The following is a 25,584-nucleotide window of genomic DNA, read 5'->3' on the forward strand; positions in this document are numbered from 1 at the left end:
GTATAGATCTGAATGCGGATTGTTTTTCCCATGGACAATTATATGTTGCATGCTCAAGAGTCGGTAAACCTGACAATCTATACATATGTACAGACAATGGGACAGCGAAGAATGTTGTATATTCGCAAGTTTTACGTAGTTAAACACACACACACACACATATATATATATATATATATATATATATATATATATATATATATATATATATATACATATATATATATATATATATATATATATGTATATATATATATATATATATATATATATATATATATATATATATATATATATATATATATATATATATTCACAGGTGGGACACAGGGACACAACTACAATGGCGCGTAACGACTTACGCGCGCGGGAGGGCTTGGGGGGCGCGAAGCGCCACCCCAACAGTTAGTATATATATATATATATATATATATATATATATATATATATATATATATATATATATATATATATATATATATATATATATATATATATATATATATATATATATATATATGCACGAGTTACATTTTTTCTAATCAATTGACAACCAAATCTTACCTTTTTTAGCACCAGAAGTTTTGGCTGAAGAACCGGCTTATCCACAGAGTGACATTTGGTCTCTCGGAGCGATGACTTACACTTTACTTTCGGGAGTCTCGCCTTTCAAGGGAGAAACTAATGAGGAAACTAGACAGAATATTGTATTTGTACGATACAGATTCGAGCCTCTTCATAAAGAAATTACAATGGAGGCAACAAGGTAAGCACCATAGATCACTGCACAATCTTTGTGTTTCTTCCTTTTATTTGACAATTTAGACAAAATTTATTTGTAGGGGTCTTCAAATATGTTTTCGATCCATCTCAAACGTACCATCCAAGAGATTTTCCAAATTTTAATAAAAATATTTCACCAAAAGATATATATCCAGCATTTTTTATAATAAATAAGAAATTACTTTAAAATTTTGCGTAAAATATACTAAATTCTTAACTTTTTTTAGCCTTTAAAATTCTGACATTATCTTCGTACACTATTTACAGTCACGATCCCCAAATAGAATAGTCCTTTTTTTGTTCACCGAAAATTTCTAGCCTTTTAAATTTATTGTCGTGTATTATTTACACTCACGACCCACAAACAGAATCCTCTCGAAATTATTTTTTTCGTTCACCTAAACTATTGACGCTTTTCAACCATACGAAGCGTATAAGCCACGATAGTGACTTAGTCTGATTTTAGCCTTTAGTTTAGAATAAGAAGCAATAAAGATTAAAGCACACAAAAAACATTTCAGTAGATTTGACAAAAACTGCAGAAACTAATAATTAGTTTTTTGTAAAAATAACTCTTTATAGAAGTATCCTTAAATGCCAAAACTTATCATCGTTTAATTTAAATTCTAAAATTAATGTAATTATTTTTAGCTTAATATATATTTTTATTACCTTGATTCGCACTTCAGAGCGATAAGGTCCAATGGATCTGTGTTGCTCCGTGAGTGATGACTGACACCTGTTACTGATCTGGATCATGCCAGCAGTATTCTCAGTTCCTGCATGACCACTCTTTATCTAGTGACACTGTAAACTCAGAGAGGGAATTCCAGTCGCTGACGACTCTTTCGGAGAAGAAGTTTTGACGCATTCTTGTGTTCACGTGGCATTTAGAAAGTTTCCATGAATGGCCTCTTGTATGGGATTGGTAGCACTTATTCAGGTTGAGGAGACTAGATGCGTCATTAGAGTTTATGGGTAAGCAGCATATCACATCGTCTGCGGCGGTACATCAGGGTGAAAGTTTGAGTTTTTTATTCTTTCATCGTAGGGGAGGTCTTTCAGCCCATCTATAACCTTGGTGGCACGCTTCTACACGCCCTCAAGAAGTCTCGTATTGCCTTTATATTGGGAAGCGGCTATACAGTTTCCAAAGTCAAGGTTGTGTCTTATGATGGCCTTATGAAGTTTAAGAAAAACTTTGGGTGATCTGCTCTTAATAGATCTCTTGAGTAGGTCAAGTCCTGTGTTAGATTTAGAAACCATATTCCTTATGTGGGAGAGAAACTTGATCTGATTATCAACGAGTACACCTAAGTCCCTTTCTTCATTGTGGGTTTGAAGATCAATCCTTGTTCGCTTGTCAGGATCCCATGTTGAGCACACTGCGTTTTCATTCTTTGGTCGAAAGTGCAAGACGCAGCATTTGCTGATGTTGAATGACAGTAGTCACTCTTCAGCCCACTCGTTAATATGGTCGAGATCGGCTTGGAGGCTTGCGCTGTGTGCCGGACCGAAAAGCTTTGAATCATGTGCAAATAATGTGATATTGTTGCTGAACCTGGCGACTAAGTCATTGATGTAAATCAAGAAGAGGGTTGGGCCAAGGACTGTACCTTGTGGGACACCACTGATGATATCATAAAGTTTGGAGTATATCTTCTGACCACCTGATCCAAACAGTCTGGCCCTTTTTGTGCGTTTAGTGAGAAAACACATGAGACAATTGCATAGGTTTGATGAAATACGAAGCTTTAACAAGGACTATAACACCTCGATGGCAATCAGGTCTTGAAAGATTGGATATTATCTCATATCCCGGGATTTTAACATGTTGGTCAGTTAGTTGATTCCGGCTATTTTTTGGACATACTTCGGTAAAGAGGATCAAATCATATTCTTTAGTATAAATTGCAGACCTGAGTTCGTTGATTTTGTTTGGTAGCTGGTCTATAATCGTGATGGCTACGCTGAGATCGATGGATATCCGCACCACTTCTTCGCCATCCGCTTTCGTGTCACTTTCGCGATTATCAATAGAAACAAAGCTCATCTCTTCTTCTTGTTCCTGGGAACCGACTGCAGTTACAAACGAGTCTGACGATTTATCACTAATAATGCCACTAAGGGTTACTTCATCATTTTTATTTTTACAAAGAATGGTATAACTATTTACACTATATACTGATGGTGGAATGACAATTGAAATCACACAACCATCGCTTCCGGGTTTTTTTGGACGATTTTGTTGCCTGGAATGACCAGATCTAGTTCGCCATTAAATACACGATCACGTAGTTCTGCTAGTAGTAGTTTTCTGCGTTTCCTGTCAGCTTTAACCTTGTCGTGGCGGAACTGTATGGGGTCGTTTTTATTTCTTCTTTCTTACGACGTATTCACGATTTTTCTGGGCAACAAATGATCGGTAACTGTGAAGACAATTGGTACGGTGGTTTTAGAGAGATCTTGAGCGGACGCTATAGAAGGTTGCTTATTCAGACGCCTTACACTAGTGATAGTAGCAGGCAGGCCGTATTGTTTCTGTAGAAACTCCACAATGAAAGCTTTGTCGGCTGTGTTTTGCGTTTCAGCTGTTAGCGTGGGGCTGATTGGGACCCCGAAAGCAATGAGATTGTTCTTACGCTTTTGTCTTTCTCTGTCGGTTCGTACGGCCTCAGCTACCTTCTTGTCTATTTCACTGGCTATTGTCTTTGAAGCAGCTTGCAGGTCGTCTTCTAACTGCTTTTTAACTTCAGTCCGCATGTCATTATTGTGCAGAGTTTAACCAATTCACTTTCAATGTCCCCAACTCGTTTTGTAAGACCTGACAGCATATCTTTCATGTCGCTTTTGATATCTTCCTTAAGTTGCTTGGTTGAATTTACAACTATGGTACTGACAATGCTGGCGACGTCCTCCTTGCTTATGCCTCTCTTTTGGCTTGTGTCGAGTTCATACAGAAGACAAAGCCAGCGAAACTCGTTTCCATCACTTAGGGTGTTGATAAGCTTGTATTTGGCCATTGGAATGTAAATATAGTATTATGATTATTCAGATTAAGCATTTTTTGTTTTTCAATTTAGCCACTTTCAAACACTGATAAATATTCTTAGTCTTTAGTAATTTTGGGAAATTATTATTTCATGCCACTTACTTTTATTCACTAATAACAGTATGATAACAGCATAACAGTATTTATTGAAACTTTTAGAAAGGCTTTTCGTATCCATCATTTAACTCCAAACTCTTAGTTTATTCTAAACTTTTGCTTTCGACTTTTTGGTTTAGAACTCTCTTTCTCTAGGTAGCAATTAAATAGTGCTGTCATCAATGCGCTGTTCTTTCTTTTTAGGTTTTTAATGCTAATATTTAAGCGTGCACCCCTGAAGCGACCAGCAACTGAAGAATGTTTAGAGAATAGGTGGCTTCAACCAACTGAATTTATGCTTAAAAAGCGCCAAAGAGCCGTTTTCCTTGGGAATCGATTGAAGGTATGTATCTTCAACTGCTCTTAAAAAATATCAACGGCTCTTAAGAAATGATATTGGGATTATGGCCTGTTTAGTTTTTAGAGATAGTATATAGGCTATATATATATATATATATATATATATATATATATATATATATATATATATATATATATATATATATATATATATATATATATATATATATGTATATATATATATATATATATATATATATATATATATATATATATATATATATATATATATATATATATATATATACTAGCTGTTGGGGTGGCGCTTCGCGCCACCCCAACACCTAGTTGGTGGGGCGCTTCGCAAACCCCCAAGCCCCCCCGCGCGCGTAAGTCGTTACGCGCCATATTAGTTACGCGCCATTGTAGCAGTGTCCCTGTGTCCCACCTGTGAATAGAGATAGATATAAATATATATTTTTAACTACGTAAAACATACGAATATACAACATTCTTCGCTGTCCCATTGTCTGTGCATATAAATAGCATTTACATTCCCTGTGTCCCGGTCGTCATTTGTGTCCCGGTCTGTAATTTCTATTCAAACAATCCCTGTGTCTCAGTCCTCAATTATATATCCCACCTGTGCCCCAGGCGTCCCCGTTGTAGTTGTGTCCCTGCGTCCCGGTCGTCATTTATATTCCCGGTCGTGATTTGTGTCCGGGTGTCCCAGTCTGTAATTTTTCTTTGAGGTTCCTGGTCGTCATTTATATTCCCTCTGCGTCGGTCGTCATTTGAGTCCCGGTCTGTAATTTATCTTTGAGTGTTTTTTCTTTTTAGTTTTTTTTTTTAGTTTTTTACATTTTTTCAGTTTTTTTTTCTTCTTTATTTTTCAGCGTCAGTATGAAGTACATATCGCCGAACCTTCAGTCATTTTACAATTAAACATTTTTCCGTGAACGCATGTCTTAAATTCCATTAATGACGTCACCGTCAAAGCAAAAATGACGACAACTAATTTCATGACGTCAGCCGACACAGAAACATGACGTCACCTGATCCACAGACAGACAGACAGACAACTTATTTTTATATATATAGAAGATATATATAAATATATATATATAAATATATATATATATATATATATATATATATATATATATATATATATATATATATATATATATCACTCCCTTTAAGCGAGGAATAATTGTATATATGTTTATGGCTACATTTTTCTCAAAGATAGCTCAATAATTTCTTCTGAAAATAGGTACACAAAACTTTCTGGCATGTAAAAACGATCTATATAGATCCTAACTTTTATTTAGAGCGTTAATTTTAGAAAGAAAAAAAAATTTTCTTGTGAATGAAGTTACATACATATGCATTTAAAGAGCAAAATTCTTCATTTCTCCCCAGTGGTAATAGTATCCCAATGCAATTGGTTTATTTTAATTATACAAACAAGATAGTAGAAAAAACCTAGAGGTTAGTCTAGGCTTGCTGACAGGCATTTTTTCTATGTCTGGTCTTATTTCGACCAACATCTAGAGTCAACTTTGTGGAAGGTAGCACAAGACGAATTCCTCTTTTCTTATTTGGCTTGTTCATATTCTATTTTGAAGTGGCTCAGGGCATAGGAATAAAAATAATAATGTCTGGTCATACTTGGTCTTGGGATACAGTTTGCTTGATTATGCTTATCTTTGATTGCAAGTATTCTTACGAGAAAAACTTATCAAACGTACCAGATTATGGCTATAGTGTTTATAAGCAGCTGAAAAGAAAATTTGCTGATTTTAAACAAAACATAATTAAACAAGATATTATTTTATGCTTATAAGAAAGGTGGACGCAAAATGATCAGTTCATAATGCAGATCTAAAAACCGGTCACCTCCAAATTGACGTCAGGTCCATAAAATAGCCAACGTGGAAACTTTAGAAAAAGTATGTCGATATTAATACATCAAGCTCCTGAGTGTTTGAATATTCAGGAATATTTTGGCATCTAGCTATATATTTGAGAATAGAAAATGTCCACAAGTACATTTTATAATGAACTTAGTCAAAGTAGCTCACAATCATTTATAATTCAACCGCCAAAATACCTGTTGTTCTTATTCTTAAGCTCAAATTTAAATTTGTAGAGTTTAATCGTGAGAACAATAAAACTTATGTACTTTATCACACAACAAAAGAGCCAACAATAAGAGCCTTAATGTCCTTAGTTTTAGTAGCAATAGAAAGAGCTTGCGTAAACTTAGTCAAAAATAAAAATAATCTTTTATGCTGAAAAAATCATCAAAAAGGGGCTTAATTTGGCCTTCGACCGCCTATGTCATCTTACTCCAGCTTTTTCACTGATGTTACTAATCCAAATAACCCACAGACTAACAACAGAAACCGACATGTCACACTGTAAAAATACCTTGATAATAAGATAAATCAAAATGAAAAAAGAATGCGTATGTTTGTTCTGATCATTTGTATTTACTTTGCTTCTTCTATTTTAGGACTTTTCGAAAGGGACGTAAAAAAGGACGTAGCATGAATGAAAAAGAAGACAATGCATGTAAAAAAGAAAAAAAGAACATTTAAACTAGCAGAACGATGAAAATAGTGACAAATCGTAGCCTAATACCAGGAAAATGACGACAAAACCATTAAAAATCAAAGAAGAATTCCGAATAAATCAAGAGTAAATGTCTTTGCTCGCCCACGGTAGCTAAAATATAAACTAACAAAATGGTCTAACAACTGTTTCTTTTACATTTGAAAGGAAATTGATAATCCGCCATATCAAAAAAGGAGCCACAAATAGACCCGATTTGTTTCTTTCTTTCGACATGAAAGAAGAATGCGTATATTTGTTCTGATCATTTGTATTGAATTTGCTTCTTCTATTTTAGGACTTTTCGAACGAATACCACTCTTTAAGGAATCAGAAGGCAACTAAGGATGATCAAATATGCCTTGCCCTTGGAATGGGTTTCAATCGTTCTCCTAGCACGCAATATGACAGCCTAACTTCCTTCTGATGTGTGAAAATTTACTTTTACTGGTTTTGGGAAAGGAAAGAGGGGAGAATTATTTATTAGCCCAAAAAAATAAATAAAAAATATATATACATAGGCATGAAATATCTCCAATTTCTTCATCCATTGGTTTTTCTGTCTTTTCCAATTCTAGTATCAATAATAACAGATTCTGCATGAACCAAAATTTTAAAAAAAAGTATCCTAAAATCTATCTTTTATAATTTGAACCTAAAAATATTGTTTTGGGGCTTAAGATACTAGTCACTCGAGAAAAAAAAATCGAAAAACTACTAAATTTATTTAGCAAGGGGGGAGGGAGGAGGCATGATTATTCCAGATACAAGAAAAAGACAAATTACAAGAAAAGTTCGGAAAAATATCGCATGACTTACGAGATTTCAAAAGAAGGAGACACTCTCGCCCAATACACACTTCAGTCCCGCGCTCCAAAAGCTTTGGCAAGGTATACTTTTAAAACATAAATATACAAAATTTATTTCATTTCTCATTATACCTAACTTTCAAAATGAATACAGAGAAGGTAGGATAAATGCCGTGGTATAGATCAAATATGTAGTTTACTTTAGTTTTGACCAAAGACAAATCAGTTTTTAAAAGAGTAAGTTAGGTAAGCTTGTAAAACGTAATGCTTTGTTTCTTTTTATTATATTAACACTATCACAATTTCCCAATATAAGAATATCGCCGCCATTTATTTTTATCATCATAACGAAAATACATATATTATTGCGCTTTCTATTTTTCAATAGCTTGCTTGCATTTGCATCAACTAAGGGACTAAAAGGTCAAAGTTGACAATCTCTTTGTAATTAGTGTAAAAAAATTCTGATCAAGACCAGATGTTCACTCTCTTTCCTTTTTCCATGGCTAGTTTATCACTGCCATATTATCCTGGTATCGTGAGCGATATTTATAGGTATTGTGAGCGATGTGTATATATATATTGTGAGTAATATGTATAGATATTGTGAGCAATATGTATAGATATTGTGAGGGATATGTATAGATATGTGAGCGACGTGTATAGATATTCGTTTACAATTATTTTTGATCTTCCTGGATAACCTTTACATTTACTCGAAGTATACCCCGTATTATGCGACAAGACCTCACCATAATGTGGCTTATCTAATTTATTTTGAAAATAAACGTTGAAACCTAGAAGGATTGCCTAATTTGTTACGTAGGAATTTTGTTTGCCATGTAAAAGCTGTTGACGGTAGCGAGCGAAGCTTGTTTTTGCTTTAAAAAAAAAAAAAAAAAAAAAAACAGCAAAACTATTCAAGCCAGAAACGTGAAACAAAGACTCTTTTTTGTATATGAAAAAAGATTAAAGCAAAAAATTTAACTTGTCCCCCCGCCAAAACAATAAGTAAGTTTAGATTGGAAAGACATCATGAATATATGTTAAGAACCAAATATTAAGGCTTGCAACCTGGGCTCAGATGAATCAACCAGGAACAAAGTCAGGGTTATATGAAGCAGGGAACGAAACACCCTGGGGTCTTCTGATCATATCAAGCCAAGGGAAGACTTACTGTCAAGAGAGTTTACAGCGTCTAAAGAACCAATATTGTCTTGGCCATAACTGTGCTGGATCTTCTGTCATCTTTTCACAATATACTTCAATTATATATAGACTGATTAAAAAAAAACACACGTAGGAAAATTAGATTTTGATTTAACACTCAACCGGCTCTCTACAACGTCCGAGCAACCCGCTAGCATCAGGGAGAAAAAGAACACATCAGTGCTATCTAAGGTAAAATGTCATGTTCTTTTAATTATCAGACGGAGGGTTGATAATCTCCGGTTAAGGGTTTTTGACAACGGTGGTTCTTATGGTATACTTTATTTTGGTTTACCACCAGTTGCAAGGGTTTGAAGTCCTTTTTCAAAATTCCCTTAAAGTTGTTTTCGTCATTAATTTTAACATGGATATTTGTAATCCTTCATAAATGTTCAATTCGCCATTTGACATTCAATGTCAAATAGAGATTCTTATACGTTTTAGAATTTATTCAAAAAGGATTTTTTTTTTTTTATTTTATGTTACTATAGGCTGTACTTAGCTCCTTACTAGGTTGCAGTTATTACTCCAACCATGTCAGTTTTCAATAAATGCCTCTACCTGTCAAAAAGAAATTTTCTTGTTGGTCTTTTGATTTGTTTGTTATTTCATTGTATTTTTCTAACAATCTTGTCGTTGTTGTTCTCTGTTGCAGAAATTTAGATTTATTTTAAAAAACTACTCTACTGAAAAAAAAAAAACAGATGACGGACGATTTACAATAAGATATTACTGTTGCCGAATAAAATAAAATGAAATTTAATAGAAACGTATATTTAAAAAAATCCACTTATATAAGGTACTTCTAAAAAATTATCACAAAGGAGAAGTTTTGGAAAAGAGGCGTTTCAAGAACAATATCATCGTCATAATGTAAAAAAAAGAGAGAGAGATTGATCCTAACAGTCGACTCCCGTGGCTTTATTGAAGAGAATCATATTCTTCATAAAGTGCATACAACAATGTAAGTGACCATTCAATAATATTTCCTGTCTATCTGTGTCAAAATTTTGTCATTCGAGAACTTTTTATTCAAGTCAAAATCAGAAAGTGTCATTGAAATGCCTTAAATAATCTAAAAGAAAATTTTCACTTTTATCCAGATGGCTTGCTAGCTCAAAAAAAAGAAGAGAAATGTGAAGCAGTTATTCGACTCTAGAACGCCATTTTTTTTCTATTTGAGAATGTGGTCTCTGTCAAATTGTGAACATGGTCAGTTTCAGTGGCGTCATCTTGTGGGGGGGGGGGTATGTTTTCAACGAATGGCGTCAGACTATAAAAAGCGTTTTTCGGAGTAGTTTAATTGAAAATGGCTTTTTTGGTATTTCATTTAAAAAACGGCAAACTTGCCCCCCCCCTAGATATTACAAAATACATTTCCCCCCTTAATTTTTATTTTATTTGAAGTTACTAGTCAACTTCAAATATTCAACGAAAAATTTACACGGAGCTTTAATTATTTCTGAGCGCTAAAGAAGTACTTCATAAAATAAACAAAAAATGACTTAATTCACTTTTGGGCCCCTTTATGGACTTCATTTACATAATGTGAAACAAAATGTGAGCTACTAGCTAGCATAAACAAACTATGTTCCAAAGAGTAAAAAAGGTAATAAAAGAACTTGATTAAAAAAATCAAACAGTAGATTTCAAACTTGATTTTAAAAATTTCAAACAATATTTTGATCAGCAAGAACACTTTCAATCCAATGTATAGGACTAATAAATTTAATAAACATACGTAAATATTCCGTTTCTACTGTCAAAATTTTCCTTTGTTATAGACGTATCTCAATTTTTCTGAGCCAGAGTAATAAGCTTGGTCTAAACTTCACTACTTGATTTATGGTTTTATTGAACTTGTTTCTTTTTGGACAAACAGCTCCTTACGTATGGTTCTTTTGTCAAGTCCATAAAAAAAGGTATTTAAATTCTCATTAAACTAGAACTAATTACCAAAAGCTATAGTATCCTGTATTTTTTTAGCATGCTTAAAAGAGCAGCAGTCCACAATTCGATATTAGCAAAAACATTTTGCTTATATACAAAAAACAAACAAAACGTATCTTAATTAGATACAGTGATCGGCAGCATTAAAATGCTCATAGCGTAAAAACCAAGTTTATTGAGATACGTCTTTTGCATCGACTGCAGAAGGATGGCTCTTCAAGGCCTGGTCTACAGCTCATCTTTTTTTTGGAGGTGACTGTATTTTCTTCCATAAGAAGGATGCCGCATAACCCAATCAGCTGCCTCATCTACAATGGAGTAGACTTCAGACACATCGAATGAATAGTTTGTGAATTTGGCGTGAGGCTTTCCTGTTGAAGGATGCTTTCCCTAGAAATAGAACACTTATATAATGTAACAATCAAGTTTTATTGTAAAACACTGATCGTGGATCAAAGAAAAGGATTATCAATATACAAAATACGAATTAAATAACAAAGTTTAGAATTATTAATAATGTCGGCTCAATATGAATAATACAAATAAAAATGAAAGGGACTAATGAAGGATTAAAAAATGAAAGGGGGGTCAATAAACGTATATTTGAGTACATTTCTGTACTTTAATATCCAATAGACTATGAGATAGTACTGGTCAATCAGTCTCTTATTGTTGCTTTATGTTCAATTTACACCGACTTTGCCAGAAATAAAGCAACATTTATGAAATATGTGTTTGCTGTATTTCGATTTTGGATTTATGTATCGCAATATTAGCCTAGTAATTAACAAGGTCATAAGCCTTTGGGCAAAATCGGAAGGATCTTTGAAGCAGTTTATTAATATTTGTGTACAAATTCTTTTAAGATGCTAATTTTATTTTCATAACCATGAAAACCGAAAATCTGACCTTGGATTGGAACTATTTATAATTTTGACTGATGAGGAGCTTTGGGGTGGGGGAGCTATATAAAGTTATGAAACGGAAAGTTGTGCGACATATATTCGCTTGGTAGAGTTATGCGGGTGGGGAATTCTGCAGTGGGGAGTTATAACGCGAGTTGTGTGTTCACCAGGTTTTGGTGCGTTAGATTAAAGACTAAAATCATATCGTAGCTTTAACAGTATTTCCAGTTATCCACTCTAAAAATATTACAAAAAATTAATGGAATATTTTTTCCAAAAAATGATATCCCAGAAATTATTTATAGTCAATACAGAATTTGTTGCTCCTATTCTTTCAGTGGCTCCAACTGAATACGGTATGCTAAAAGTTTATTTATCAGAAACCGCAATTATACTTGAGTTAACTGAAGTACATACGAGGCCAAAGATTATAATCTTCCAAAGTAGGTTTCTTATTGATAGAAATCAAGAAACAAACATTACCATAAGCAATTTTTTTCCTCTAACAAGATGTTGACAGTATTAAACTGCAAAATTTGAACGCTGTAAACATATACTTTACATAAATATTGTTTGATTTCCATGAGTTTGGTATTTAAAAGTTTCCAAGTTCTGGTCATTAAGAAATTAAAAAAAAACAAGTTTTCTTAACTGCAAGTAAGGAGCGACATTAAAACTTAAAACGAACAGAAATTATTCCATATATGAAAGGGGCTGTCCCCTCCTCAGTGCCTCGCTCTTTACGCTAATGTTTTTTATTGCTTTAAAAGGTAGAGCTGTGAGAAAGAGTCAAACTTTAGCGTAAAGAGCGGGGCATTGAGGAGGGGACAGCCCCTTTCATCTACGGAATAATTTCTGTTCGTTTTAAGTTTAAATGTCACTCCTTGCTAGCAGTTAAGAAAAACTTGTTTTTTTATTTAATTTCTGAATGTTTTTTAGTTAATACATGTTTGATTTTGGCTCATCGCACATGAATAATTAAGAAAAAATTTGCATATTCAATTTTTAGCTTTGGCTAAATGGCTTTCTCATTGTATTGATCGGAAGATTTTGATACAAAAAAGGGGGAGGAGGCTTAGTTGCCCTCCGATTTTTGGTTACTTAAAAAGGCAACTAGAACTTTTTTTTACGAATGTTTTACTTAGTAATAAATATGCATAACTTACGAATTAACTTACGTAACGAACTTGTATATTTTATATTTTTATTATGTATATGAGGGGGTTGGCCCCCTCTTCAATATATCGCTCTTTACACTAGAGCTTGAATTTTTTTCCAATTCTTTAAGAATGACCCCTGACTCACAAAGGCCGTAGAATAAATAGTTAAATTACTAAAAAATCCTTTAGCGTAAAGAGCGAAATATTGTGGAAGAGATGAACCTCTTATATACGAAATAATTTCTATTCGTTTTGGGTTTTAATGCTGCTCCTTACTTCCAGCTGAAAAAACTTTTTTTTAAATTTATTTTCTCATGTTTTTTTTTAAAATAATGCTAGAAATTCCTGCGGTCCCTTCATGGAAATTCTTTTCCATGGAAAGATCTTCCCACCTACCCCCCCCCCCTCAACACAAAAAAGTCCACCTGAAAAAGTCTGTACACTTACCTATAACTATTACTATATGTAGGCAATGGTCAAAGTTTGTAACTTGCAGCCCCCCCCTCCAGGGACTGTAGGGATGGAGTCGTCCCGAAAGACATAATTATTAGGTTTTTCGACTATGCTGAACGAAATGGCTATCTCAAAATTTTGATCCAGGGACTTTGGGAAAAAAATGAGTGTGGGAGATGGCCTAGTTGCCCTCCAATTTTTTGCTCACTTAACAAGGCACTAGAGCTTTTAATTTCCATTTGAATGAGCCCTCTCACGACATTCTTTGACCACTCGGTCGATACGATCACCCTTGGAAAAAAAAGCATCCGTGTCTTATCTCCTGGCAAAAAATACAAGATTCCACATTTTTCTGGATAGAAGTTTCAAACTTCTACAGTAGGGTTCTCTGATGGGCTGAATCGGATGGTGTGATTTTCGTTAAGATTCTATAACTTTTAGGGGGTCTTTCCTCCTATTTTCAAAATAAGGCAAATTTTCCCAGGCCTGTAACTTTTGATTAGTAACACTAAAGTTGATGACTTTAGTGATAAGTTATATATTTAAAATCAACATTGAAATACGATTATTTTGATGTAACTATTGGTATCAAAATTCCGTATATATTTGTATATTTTTTATTACGTATATGAGGGGGTTCACCCCCTCGTCAATACCTCACTCTTTACACTAAAGCTGGAATTTTGCAACAATTCTTTAAGAATGGCCCCCAAATCACATAGTTGAAATTACTAAAAATGCTTTAGCGTAAAATGCAAGGTATTGTGGAAGAGACGAACCCCATTATAAACGTAATGTTTTCTGTTCGTTTTAAGTTTTAATGCTTCTTCTTGCTTCCAGTTAAAGAAACGCTAAATTCAACCCCTTTAGAGGCACACACGCTCGGATGTTGTTTTTTTTAACCAAAGTATTGAGGATCTGGATTCACTTACCTCGTCCTGGGGAAAGAGCTTTTCCTTATCTTTCCAAGTAACGTACTTAATTCCTCTTAATCTTGCTAAATCAAAGTAGCAGCCCTCGTCTTCACAATTGTAACTAAAAAAAAACTAAATACATTTATCAAATTGGATTAAAACTTCGAAAACCTCATACCCATCAACCTTATAGAATAATGTGTGATACTGGGCCCGTCAAAAATATCCAAAATGCAGCTAGTGTTAATTATACTGATCACTAGGATTTGTGCATCTACTAAAGCTTCATTTTAAGATTGAACGATAGTTTCGGCCTGATCAATTAAACTGAATTCTCCTTTGGAAATGCACAGCTTGAAGAGCCCTGTTTCTCAAATATTCAGTCCTAGACGTCCCACTCTAGGAAACAAGGTCAAACGCAGAGCGTGTATATTTATGTTGTCGCTTGGACAAACGGTACACGTATCAGCTATGGTTCGATAGCTTCAATTGCAGCTAAATATAACTATGGACTTCTTTAACTTACATGTAAAAACTATAAAAAATTTACTATTAATCCCTTTGATTGACGATTAGCCTAGTAAATGGGAATCCAAAGTCTAATCTCAGCTGCCACACGGCCCAGAATTGCATAAAAATTATGTATTAACCAAATAACCAATAATCTCCAAGTTAACCAATAATCTCCAAATGACCAGACAAGAAGAAGAAAGAGAAAGACAATTAGCTATATACTTAATTTTTTCTAAATAATAGCGATAGAAATCAAAATAAATTTTGAAAATAAATACGCTTTTAACGATTGAAAACACAGGCCAATAATCAAATAGACTTGATTATGTTTTTCCTTTAAGAAATCGTCAACATGAAACGTACTAGTACTAGTACTTCGTGTACTCAGGTTCGAACCTTGTAAAGAGAGGGGGAGGGTAAATTCAATCCTTTTCTATTGACGAATTCATAAAAGCAAATCTTTTTGTATTGTAAAATAAACTTGTCACAGCTAAACAATAAGAAAAAGAAAAAAAGACCCGTACTTTTAACCTATCCCTGTCTCCTCTGTGCTCAGATATATGTACAATAACGATTAATTTTATAATATCGTCTTAAGTTTTTTATAATTAGTAGTTAAGTTTTAATATATATAGTGCTTGACAACGTTCACAAAAAAGCCATGGTTGATAGAAAAAAAAAGTAGAAAAAACCTGTGTTTTTTAAACCTAATTTTTAGAATTTTTTTGGGGTTGGGGCGTCAAAACCTCTTCTCCCTTCCCTTCCCTACAGCTATAAGTATCATTATGCATCATTTTGAATTTTTGAGGGTATAAATAAAGATGTTTTCTAAGTTAGGTTACAAAGCATTGAAAACTTTACAAAGTATACTTAAGAGGTTCTTCCTTGTAGTGCTTTAAAAAGCAAGGAAACAAAGGATCAATAGATACCGGTTTGGCACCTTTTTGGGCGGAGGGCGAGCTGGATCTTACGATGGAAATTACTTTTTTCCGAAAGACACCCCAAGACGGAGGCACCTTTCACTAGTTTCTGAATAATCATCCATACTCATTTGGATTACTTTAAATAGCTTCTGAAGCCTCAGTGTCTACAGGCAGTATCTTACAAGCTCCAATTTTCATATTTTTCAATGCTTCTGAAAGCTCAGAAGCGTTGATTGGCTTCAAATATGCTGAAACATCATTTGCATTCAATAAAAAAATTTTTTAAACTACCCTCATCCTCAGAAATAACTATACTTTGAACCAAATCCTTCCTCACATTAGCAAAATGACGGCATATTCTATCAGCAACTGTATTATCATCATGTATACCGTCAGGAAATACACCATCATAATGAGGACTTACGACGGATTTTATAATGTGCCATGTTTTTCTAGGGTTACCTTCACAAGATTTAAATTGATTATGATGGTAATCAGCTTTGGCTTTACGAAATAGTGTATTTAATTGGTTACTATAAATCTTATTTTCTGTTTTATCACTTAAACTATTACTAGCCTCACACATTTTGAACAAAAAACCTTCTTTTAATAATAGCCTTTAAAAGAGCTCGAATAATCCATGCATATTTGGATTACTTTAAATAGCTTCTGAAGCCTCAGTGTCTACAGGCTGCCCTCATAGGAGGTGCAGTTTTTGCCAAGCATTAATTGGAATGAATATTTTCAAGCTTTTCAGTTTGGGTAGCACACAGGGGAGCATGACTGATCCCGTCATGCCTCTTTTACTAATCATTTGTATAATACTGGCAACCGCGCCTGATACTAGACTAAACAGAGCATATTATCAAGTATTATTTCTATGAGCTACAATTATTGGTTTATTAGTGTCTTTACTTCTACAATATCTTAAATTAATGAATAGCTTACAGTTCAAACACAACTGCCCAATCCGGTAAGAAAAGGAGATGAGTTAGTCCTGATCCATGCATTCCAATTAATATGTCTGTGTTTCCGATAATTTTCAATTGTTCTAAAAAAGGAACTTCTCGGTCAAATGATACCTAGAATAAATAATAGCTATTAAGTTTCCTACTATAGGGAAAAAAATTACCAGTGCAACAGCACAAACACAGAAATAAACGCACACCATAAAACTAAATATACAAAATATAAACTATAAAAACAATAATAAATAATAGATAATATATAAAGTATACAAAAAAATGAATAAAATAAAAACAAAAAAGAAAGACAGAAGGAGAAAGGAAGACTGTTTCTCTGCTTCAGTAATTAATATAGATAAGTATTTGAACGAGGTCTTAACCCTACTCATCCACCCAATTACATAAGTCAAATAGCAAAAATTTTTCCTGATTCCTGATTCCAAATATATAAAATTCATCATGCTTAATGTTACCCATCAAAAGCTACGAGCCAGAGAAAATTTACGGGATTTTCAAAAAAGGATGGAAAGACCTCCTGAAAGTCAATCAATCTAAAAAAAAAAATCGCACCGCAGGATTCGGCGTACCAAAGCACTCTGCTATAAAGGTTTCAAGCTCCTATCTGCAAAAATGTCGAATTTTGTATTTTTGTCAGAACAAAGACCACGGAAGGGTATTTATTTAATTTTTTCCAGGAGTGATCTTATCGAACCAATGGTCCTAGAACATTGAGAGAAGGCTCAACCCAACGTAAGTAAAGATTCTAGTGCCCTTTATAAATGACTATACAGAATAGAGGGTAAATACTTTCCATCTCACACGCCTTTTTTCGTCAATCAGATCAAAATTTGGAGATCATCATTTTTTTCAGTAAAGTTGAAAAGTCCAATAATTGTGCCTCTGGGGATGATATGATCCCCGTAGCCTTTGAGGAAAGGGCTGTAAGTTATTAAATTTGCCATTATTTTTGTATTGTGTTTGCTATAAGGATGTTTCCCTTTTCTGGGGAGGGGAATTTTAGCAGGGAGAGGGAAGCATTTTCCACGGAGATGAAAATGCCCAGGAGAAACTCTACACAGAGGTAATTAACCAGAATTCCTATACAAAATTATCTTTATTTGTCTTGATTTCCCTTTGGCAACTCAATTTTACTTGTAGAGATGTTCGAGAGGGGTGGGGGGTAAGGATTGTCCAGGGAAAATTTTCAACAGGTTAATACTTAATACTACATGGAAGATTATACGACGGGGGGAGGGGGAAGGATTTCCATAATACCAGGGATTTTCGGCATGATTTGAAAAGTGACCATAAACAAAACAAGTTTTTTTTTCCAAATGAAAGTAGGCTAAGGAGAATTTTCGTGGTGATATTGTCCCCAGGACATTTTCTGGGGGGAATTTTCAGCAAGAATCAAATTATCTGGGGAGGAAGGGAGTTTTCTACGGAGGAATTTTTTATGGGAGATAACTTTCTATAAAGGGGAGAGGTGGATTTCCCAGCATAATTTGAAAAACGATAAGAAATGAAGAAAAAAGGTTTGTTCAACTGAAAGTAAGGGGGCTGCTCTATCCTCAAGACCTTGCTATTTGCACTGAAGTTTCATTTATTGTCCCAATTATTTAATAACTACTCCTGAAACACAAGGACCGTTTAATTAGAATAAGAAGCTTTTTTAAAGTACTAAAAAACTTTAGTGTAAAGAGCGAGGTATTGAGATGAGTACGATCCCCCTCATATACGGAATAATTTCTATTCGCTTTAAATTTCAATGTTGCTCCTTACTTTCGGTAGAAAAAAAACCTGCAATTTTTTATTTAATTGTGAAACGAGATGATAATGTTAACAGTACCAAGAATCATCTATAAAAATTCCTGAGCAGCCTCAAGTCCAAGGATCTCGCGAATAATGCCTTTCTTTTCTGAAAATACCTGATTGAAAATATATAATGTCTCTTCTTCTAACTGTACGTCTAACTTAAATTGATTAACTGAAATTTTTAAGCATATTCTTTGGATGTCCATCGAGCCAGTCTTGAAAGTGATTATTTTTCTAATTTTTATACCGCAGAAAAAGTTTCTGAAAAGCTTGAACACTCATAGTCCTGGTTTAGGCGTTACTGAATACTGGATAAAACTTATGTTTTTTATGCTTGGTGAAAATAGGCTGTGCTCTTGAAAAAATAGTTAGTAAAATTACAATTCCTACCATCAAACCGTTCGTGGTAACAAAGCGACTCGACTCGGCCCAATAGCAACCAAAACTTTCAAAAAAGGAATGTTAATAACAATTAATAAATTAAAAGAATATAATTTCTATGCTTATTCAATATACATAAAACTCATTAAGCTTAATATTAACCATCAAAACCTACGAGCCTGAGAAATGATAGTGTAATAGTGCAACAGCTTGGACACTTCCAGTGCTGGTTTAGGCGTTACTGGACATTAGATAAAACTTCTTTTTTTGGTGAACATCAACAAAATTAATCACTTGGGTGAAAAGCCGAAGCGGGTAGAAGCTAATAATTTTGACGTTTGTACCTTCAGATAGTTTGAGCAGTTTTCAGAGAACAAATGTGGCTATAATGACACCACTGCAATCTATATCTTGGCACTATCAATCACCATATCTACAGATACAGGCATATTCAGGAAGTTCTCCGCTCTAAAAAAAAAATAAAACAACTTATCTCTCTTAGAAAACTTACTCTAGAAAATGCTAAATTCATAAATCCGCCATGATACAATTTTTTTTAAATATTTAGGCTTAAATATATTCTTCTTTCCAAGCATCAACGGCTCCTCCTCCCACTTGGGCAACTGAATTGAGTTATCAAACAACCCTCAAAATTATAAAGAAAACACCAAAGGACATATCCTACCTTTTTTACTGATAGAGATGGATTTTCTTTCAAATCCCGAAGAATTTCTTCTTCATTTAAGATTCGACGAAATTGTGTACGTCTTGACAAAAGTGTAACTCGGATTTTGTCTGCAGGCTCGAATGACGGAAGTCCAAGACCGTTCCGTATGAAATCCGAAAAACCTTTGAAAAGTCCAGAGGCATGACAGTGTGGCACCTAAAAATAGTCCAAAATAAGACAAGACAGTGCAAGGAAATTTATCAAAATCATCAAGATAAAAAACACAAAAAAATACCAGAAGAATGGCAAAGATTGCCTGTCTTAAATTAAAACACCCAATACGTATTCTTCACGTTTCGATTCATATCCGTGTTATTACTAATTGGTGTCACACAAGCGTCCAGTCACCATAGTTAACGATTAGAAATCTTCACATTTTTTGAAGATACAACAACGCCCTCTACTATACAGATAAAATGAAAAAAATTCTTGTTGAAGATCAAATATCATTTTTTTTTAATTAATTTCAACTAGAATAACCTTAATAAAAAAGTGTCAAAACCTTTTTGTTAACATCATTGACGAAGATAACCACTTTCCAATATCTCAGTCACAAAAATTTGTATAATATGTCGAACTTTTAAGAACTCAAGCTGAAACTGGGTAAAAGAGCCATATCGTCGGACCCACCAATCTTCAAACTGACTTTTTGAAGTTTTCTTTATTGGAACTATTGAAAAACGCTTTGACACGAAACACAATTTAGATAAAAGATCTCATTATTAGGATCAAATTCCCCCCCCCCCCCATCACTAGCAAGCTTTTATTGAGATCATGAGCTGGATCTTGCCCAAACAGGGACATAAAAGGACACCTTTTAGAAAATTCAAATATCAGTCTCAAACATAAGTAAGCTCAGATTTTTGTTTCCGTTTTAAGAAGAGTCGAGACATTCAGTCAAAATTCAAATATATAAAGATTGGATTTAAGCTCAAGTAATATTTTTCTTGTTATAGAAGAGAACAGCAGACATTTTTAAACAGGCTACAGAATTTTTTATTTAAAATAAGTTGCAACCCTAGTCAAGCACATTGTCTTATAAATAAGGAGACTAATTCTTTACAGGGGAGCTGATCGCGCTTATATATCAAGATTACGTATATATTTGGTCACTATGACTTCCTAGTCGGTCACTATGGCTCGAATTGCTAGTAAAACTTTCAAATAGACTAGCGCAGCGATGCCCCTATATCAACTACAAGTCTAAGAGCGGTGATGAAACATAATCGTAAATTATGAAAAAACAATCGACACAACTATGTATATATTATAAAGTGGCATTAGTGAATATCAAAGTTAGTTTTCTAGTTTGATTCAGAGACTAAACACCAAAACATGGTTGGGATGAGACATTGTTTGCTCAGCAGAAGAAGTTAAAGTTGTTGAAATAAAAATGATTGATTTCTTTTAAATAAATGCGCGCTTCATGGTGCTTACGATCTGGCAGCTATGTTGCAGATTTTCGCTTTAAAGGATTTCTGTTCGATTCAATGATTTACAAGACATCATTATTTTATCAGCTAATTTTTTCCCAATTTCGAATGACAAAATGTCCCTACACTTGTCTCGAGGCCACAGTGCTCGGCTTTCTCTTAGCTCAAAGGTTATATGATGGAAACTACTCGGCTCTTTGTAATAAAGAACAGTTTGATGGTGGCCAGCTCTAAAAGCGAGCTTATCACTCATAAGACATATTGGTTATACTCAAAAATTCTAAAAGGGGAAGAAACTCACAAGAGGGGTATTGTAATACAATCCATAAATCATTCTCGGCAGTAACGGAAACATCACATTTTTGAAGCATATACGTTTGTTCATTATTTTCCGCAGAGTCCATACTGGTTTATCTGTAAACGGCAAAAACGCACTACTGAACATCGAGGAATATGGGTATGTTTCCCAGATTATGACCTGTGCGTCCTTTGTTTCACCAATGGTTTGATTCACATGGAGGGAAATGTACAGATTTAAGAAGTCACAGAAATGATGATAGTAGCTAACAGCTGAAAAAATGGCAATATTAGAATAAAATTACAGAGTGCAAAAGTGTGTTTGTAACTGCTACTACTACTACTACTACTATTAATAAAAACTCACTGCAACACCAAGCCTCCTGAGGCAAACGCAGCTACGCAAGCTGCGTTTTAATTTTAAAGGATTTAAAATAAGAGCTCTGAGACACAATATCCTTCGATCGAAATTTTATTTTCACAACTAGCAAAGCTTGTCGGACAACATACTTGAAAAAAAAAACAGCGAACATTCCGTAGCGAGGATCGGAAAGAATCGTTTTAGCCAAGCACTATTAGATTGTTCTAAAGGTTTATCAGAAATATGTGACTTCCACACAGCAGAATCAATTGCTTTTTCACGTTTCTAATAGACCTTAATAGAAACCTCGTACTGCTTGGGTATGTATTGCATTGTAAAACTAATTTTCTCCCGTTCCTATTGGGTGCAAAGTAACTGAAACTAATACAGTTATTAAGCTAATCACGACAAAGATTTGTAGAAACCAGCGCATATCATAATAATGTCAACCTGTCACTTAATCTTATTTTTCGACCTTAACATCAACTGTCTGACATACAAACTAAAGTAGATGTCAGCAAACATTTACTCAGCCATGTGCTGGAAGGAAGAGGTTCAGATAACTAGAAATAACATCTTCAACCACGCGCATGTTAACATAAACGGTAAGACAGAGAAGTAACCAATCGATGGCAATAAGACATCAGTTCTCTTTACTTTATCCTAATCTGTCCCAGGCTACAGAGGGCAAGTAATCCCACCCCTTTTCCACCCTGCTTCGTGCTTCTAATTCTTGTAAGATTTGACACCTTCATCATGCTTAAGATACCAGGAGGAAAAAATTTAGCTTATCCCATTAGTAGCCTAGGTATGATGAAAAGCTGTGGAAAAGACAACAGTTCAAGGAGGTGGATACATGGTCAAGACTATTACGATATTCTGCTAATAGGATAAATAAATTACTTCTGTTTTCTCATCATTTTTAAGGTAACTCATTTTACTCCTCCCAAAAGGTTTAATTTCCTTTGTTTTCTTAATATTCGAAACAGGAATACCAGAAATCTTACAAACAATAGCCTAAATTACAATGAGGAAAAAATTTAAACTGTTTTTCGGTTTAGAAACCAAGACATGTATTTTAAACAGGTTCATTTACGCGGGACTCGGAATTGGAATCGCAATTTTTCCTTATTCTGTAGTTTTTGCACATTTTTTTTTCTTTTTTTAATACCATAAACTTCTAAAACTCATTCACAAGATTCACAAATAAATACACAGAAACTACAGTGCTATTAAAAAAAAGTGGGAGTAACATTCTTGAAATTAGCATAAATAAAAAAAATTCTAGACTTTTCTTAAAAATCCGAAACGCCATAACTACGCAGTAAAAATAAACCATATTGACTCGAATATTGTAAATCCCAGTGTAAATGTTGAACAAACTCCGAGTCAGGGTCAATAAATCATCCCCTAGTCATAGAACCTTAGTTGGTCATGTTTCTTAGGTTGAACACCAGATCCTCAGTAAACTCAATTGCCAGCTAGTGTATATAGTCCTAATCTTTGAACAGATTCATCATCTTTTTTTCATAAACTAATACTACTACTAACGATTCACCGCAGCAACAAGCAGCCTGAGGCCAATACAGCAACGCACACTCCTCCTCCATCGAAATTTATTCAAAGCATACCTATTTAAACCCTCCCAGGAAGTTCCCATTTCCTTTAAATCTTTCTTTCTGACATCCTCCCATCCCAACTGCGGAAGACCTTCTTTCCGTTTAGCCCAGGACGATTGGCCGAAAAGGACAATCTTCGGGCATCTGTCATCTTTCATCCGCAGACCGTGCCCTAGACATCTCAACCTTTCTCTTATAAAACCCCTAGAGAGCAGGATTGAACCACACTTTTCGTACAAATTACTGTTTGAAATACGGTAAGTCAGCCGGGTCCCCAGGACAATCCGTAGGCAATGTCACTGGAAAACATCTAGCAAATTTCCATCCGCTTTCCGGAGCGCCCATGCTTCAGGGCCATATTTGGTCATTGTCATTACTGTAGCTTCCAATATTCTAATCTTGATTTACAGACTAATCTTCCTAATCTTCCAAACCTTTTCTAACTGTAAAAAAACACACTGAGCCTCAGCTATTCTACTTTTAACATCTTCACTGGTCCCACCGTCATTATTAATAATACTACCAAGGTAAGTGGAGCTGCCCACCTGATCAATCTTTTCATTACCCAATGTCGCCTTTTCATCTTCACTTATTCCTAGCCTTAGTGACTTTGTCTTCTTAACATAGATTTTCAAACCTATTCTAGCACCCAGAACTCGCAAAACCTCTAAAAGTGCATTCATTTTGCTCACACTTTCATCTAGGATGCTTAAATCATCAGCATAATCTAAGTCCAGGAGAGTTTTTGCTCTCCATTTGATTCCGTGGTTGTCCCTAAAACTCCTACAAATCTAAAAAATAATGCTTTTTTAGGGCATCGAAGTACAAAATTTCCTCGAGTTTTTAGCTTTCTACGGAGAACAAAGGACTTCCCCCAGTCCCCAGTCCCTTCTAAGGCCTTATATATTCAAGTCTTCACGAAAATATTCAGGAACTCTGGTTTTTAATAATATAACTGCATAATATATAATCTTTTAGAACAAAAGAAAAATAAAATGAAGAGACATTCAAAATTGTAAATGATAACTATACCTGCGTCAATTTTCATTAGTATTATCGGAGTTTCAATTGTTAAATCACACGTGTAATTTTCCAAACGCTGAAAATGTCTCAGTTCTGGTCCCCAGGATTGCAGCGGACTAATGTGATCACTGATTCGTCGCAGCTTTGCATCGTCAACCCTGAAAAGTTTTCTAAAGTAGAATTTAAGTAAATTGATTTTTTTTTCCTTTTTATTGAAAACTAGTTTTAAAAATACATTTTATAGCAACTTAAGTCTTACTAAAAATTATAACACAGTTAAAACATGGCAAAAGTTCATGAAACAAAAACTGAAAAAAATCGAAAGGATTTTATTGGTAGTCAGTTTGATTCACAAACAAACCTGCAGTTTGTTTATGGGTTTGAGTACAATGAACTTACTTAAAAACATTTGAATATAAATTAATAAAAATTGATTCTTAAAGGAAATTCAGTACGCTAACTATGTTTAGCATCAATACTTCCTTTTAAAGAAATGAATTGAAAAAACAAGTTTTTTCAACTGAAAGTAAGGAGCAAAGTTAAAACTTGAGACGGGCAGAAATTGTTCCGTAATTAGGGGGGGGGGGTTGCCACCCTAAAGTGGCGAAAAAAAGTAAACTTACACTAAAGTTTTTAGTACTTTTAGAAAAGCATCTTGCTGTTCTAATTAAAACAGCCTCGTGTTTTAAGAGTCGTTCACAAAGAATTGGAACAAAATCCAAACTTTAGCGTAAAGAGCCAGGTGTTGAGGAGATGAACCTGCTCATTTAGGTAATAATTTCAGTTCGTTTTAAGTTTCAATGTTGCTCCTAACTTTCTGTTGAAAAAAATTTGCTTTTTATTTAATTTCTGATCTTTTTTTAAGTAATATCAGGAAATCTGGCTTCACGTCCACAGAAAAATCCCTTCTCCTTACGGATACATTGTCCCGGCAATTTAATCCTGGTGAAAATTCACCCCCAGAAAATCACCCCTTAACATCTTGACACGTAAAATTGAGTCGGCAAAGAGAAAGCAAGACATAAGAAGAATTTCATAAAGGAATTCTGAAAAATTCCCTCAGTGCAAAATTTCCACTGAAAAATTCTTTCCCCATAGAAAGTTCTCCCACGAAAAATTCCCCCAGTAAAAAATTTGTCTCCCCTACCCGAAAAATGTATGCATTTTTCCACTTCCAATAGCAAATATTATACGTAAACAATGGGCAAATTTTTTAATGTAAAGACCTTTCCCCAGAGACTATGGGGGGTTATGTTATCTTCAAAGGCAGAGCTATT

General features: G+C 34.3%; 2 protein-coding genes across 6 annotated transcripts in view; one reads left to right on the forward strand and one right to left on the reverse strand.

Annotated features, from left to right (window-relative positions):
• The window catches only part of LOC136028108 (obscurin-like), a 45,850-nt gene extending 37,388 nt beyond the window's left edge, over window positions 1-8,462 (forward strand). The window contains exons 11-13 of the mRNA XM_065705735.1: window positions 574-766; window positions 4,136-4,274; window positions 7,149-8,462. Coding sequence (XP_065561807.1) covers window positions 574-766; window positions 4,136-4,274; window positions 7,149-7,277 — 461 coding nt within the window. The 3' untranslated portion in view covers window positions 7,278-8,462. The remainder of the gene's footprint in view (window positions 1-573; window positions 767-4,135; window positions 4,275-7,148) is intronic.
• A 2,406-nt stretch (window positions 8,463-10,868) lies between these two features.
• Window positions 10,869-25,584, reverse strand: part of LOC136028109 (EGF domain-specific O-linked N-acetylglucosamine transferase-like) — a 51,389-nt gene continuing 36,673 nt past the window's right edge. For 4 of the 5 annotated variants that reach the window (XM_065705740.1, XM_065705738.1, XM_065705737.1 and 1 more), the window contains 6 exons: window positions 24,317-24,465; window positions 21,309-21,577; window positions 19,533-19,730; window positions 16,635-16,768; window positions 14,269-14,371; window positions 10,869-11,208 (listed from right to left, as the gene is read on the reverse strand). In XM_065705740.1, the coding sequence (XP_065561812.1) occupies window positions 11,047-11,208; window positions 14,269-14,371; window positions 16,635-16,768; window positions 19,533-19,730; window positions 21,309-21,577; window positions 24,317-24,465 (1,015 nt within the window). In that variant the 3' untranslated portion in view covers window positions 10,869-11,046. The remainder of the gene's footprint in view (window positions 11,209-14,268; window positions 14,372-16,634; window positions 16,769-19,532; window positions 19,731-21,308; window positions 21,578-24,316; window positions 24,466-25,584) is intronic. The other variant, XM_065705741.1, reaches the window with a different exon arrangement.

The sequence above is a fragment of the Artemia franciscana genome, chromosome 6 (assembly GCF_032884065.1).
Source record: "Artemia franciscana chromosome 6, ASM3288406v1, whole genome shotgun sequence".
In the NCBI taxonomy this organism is placed as follows: domain Eukaryota; kingdom Metazoa; phylum Arthropoda; class Branchiopoda; order Anostraca; family Artemiidae; genus Artemia; species Artemia franciscana.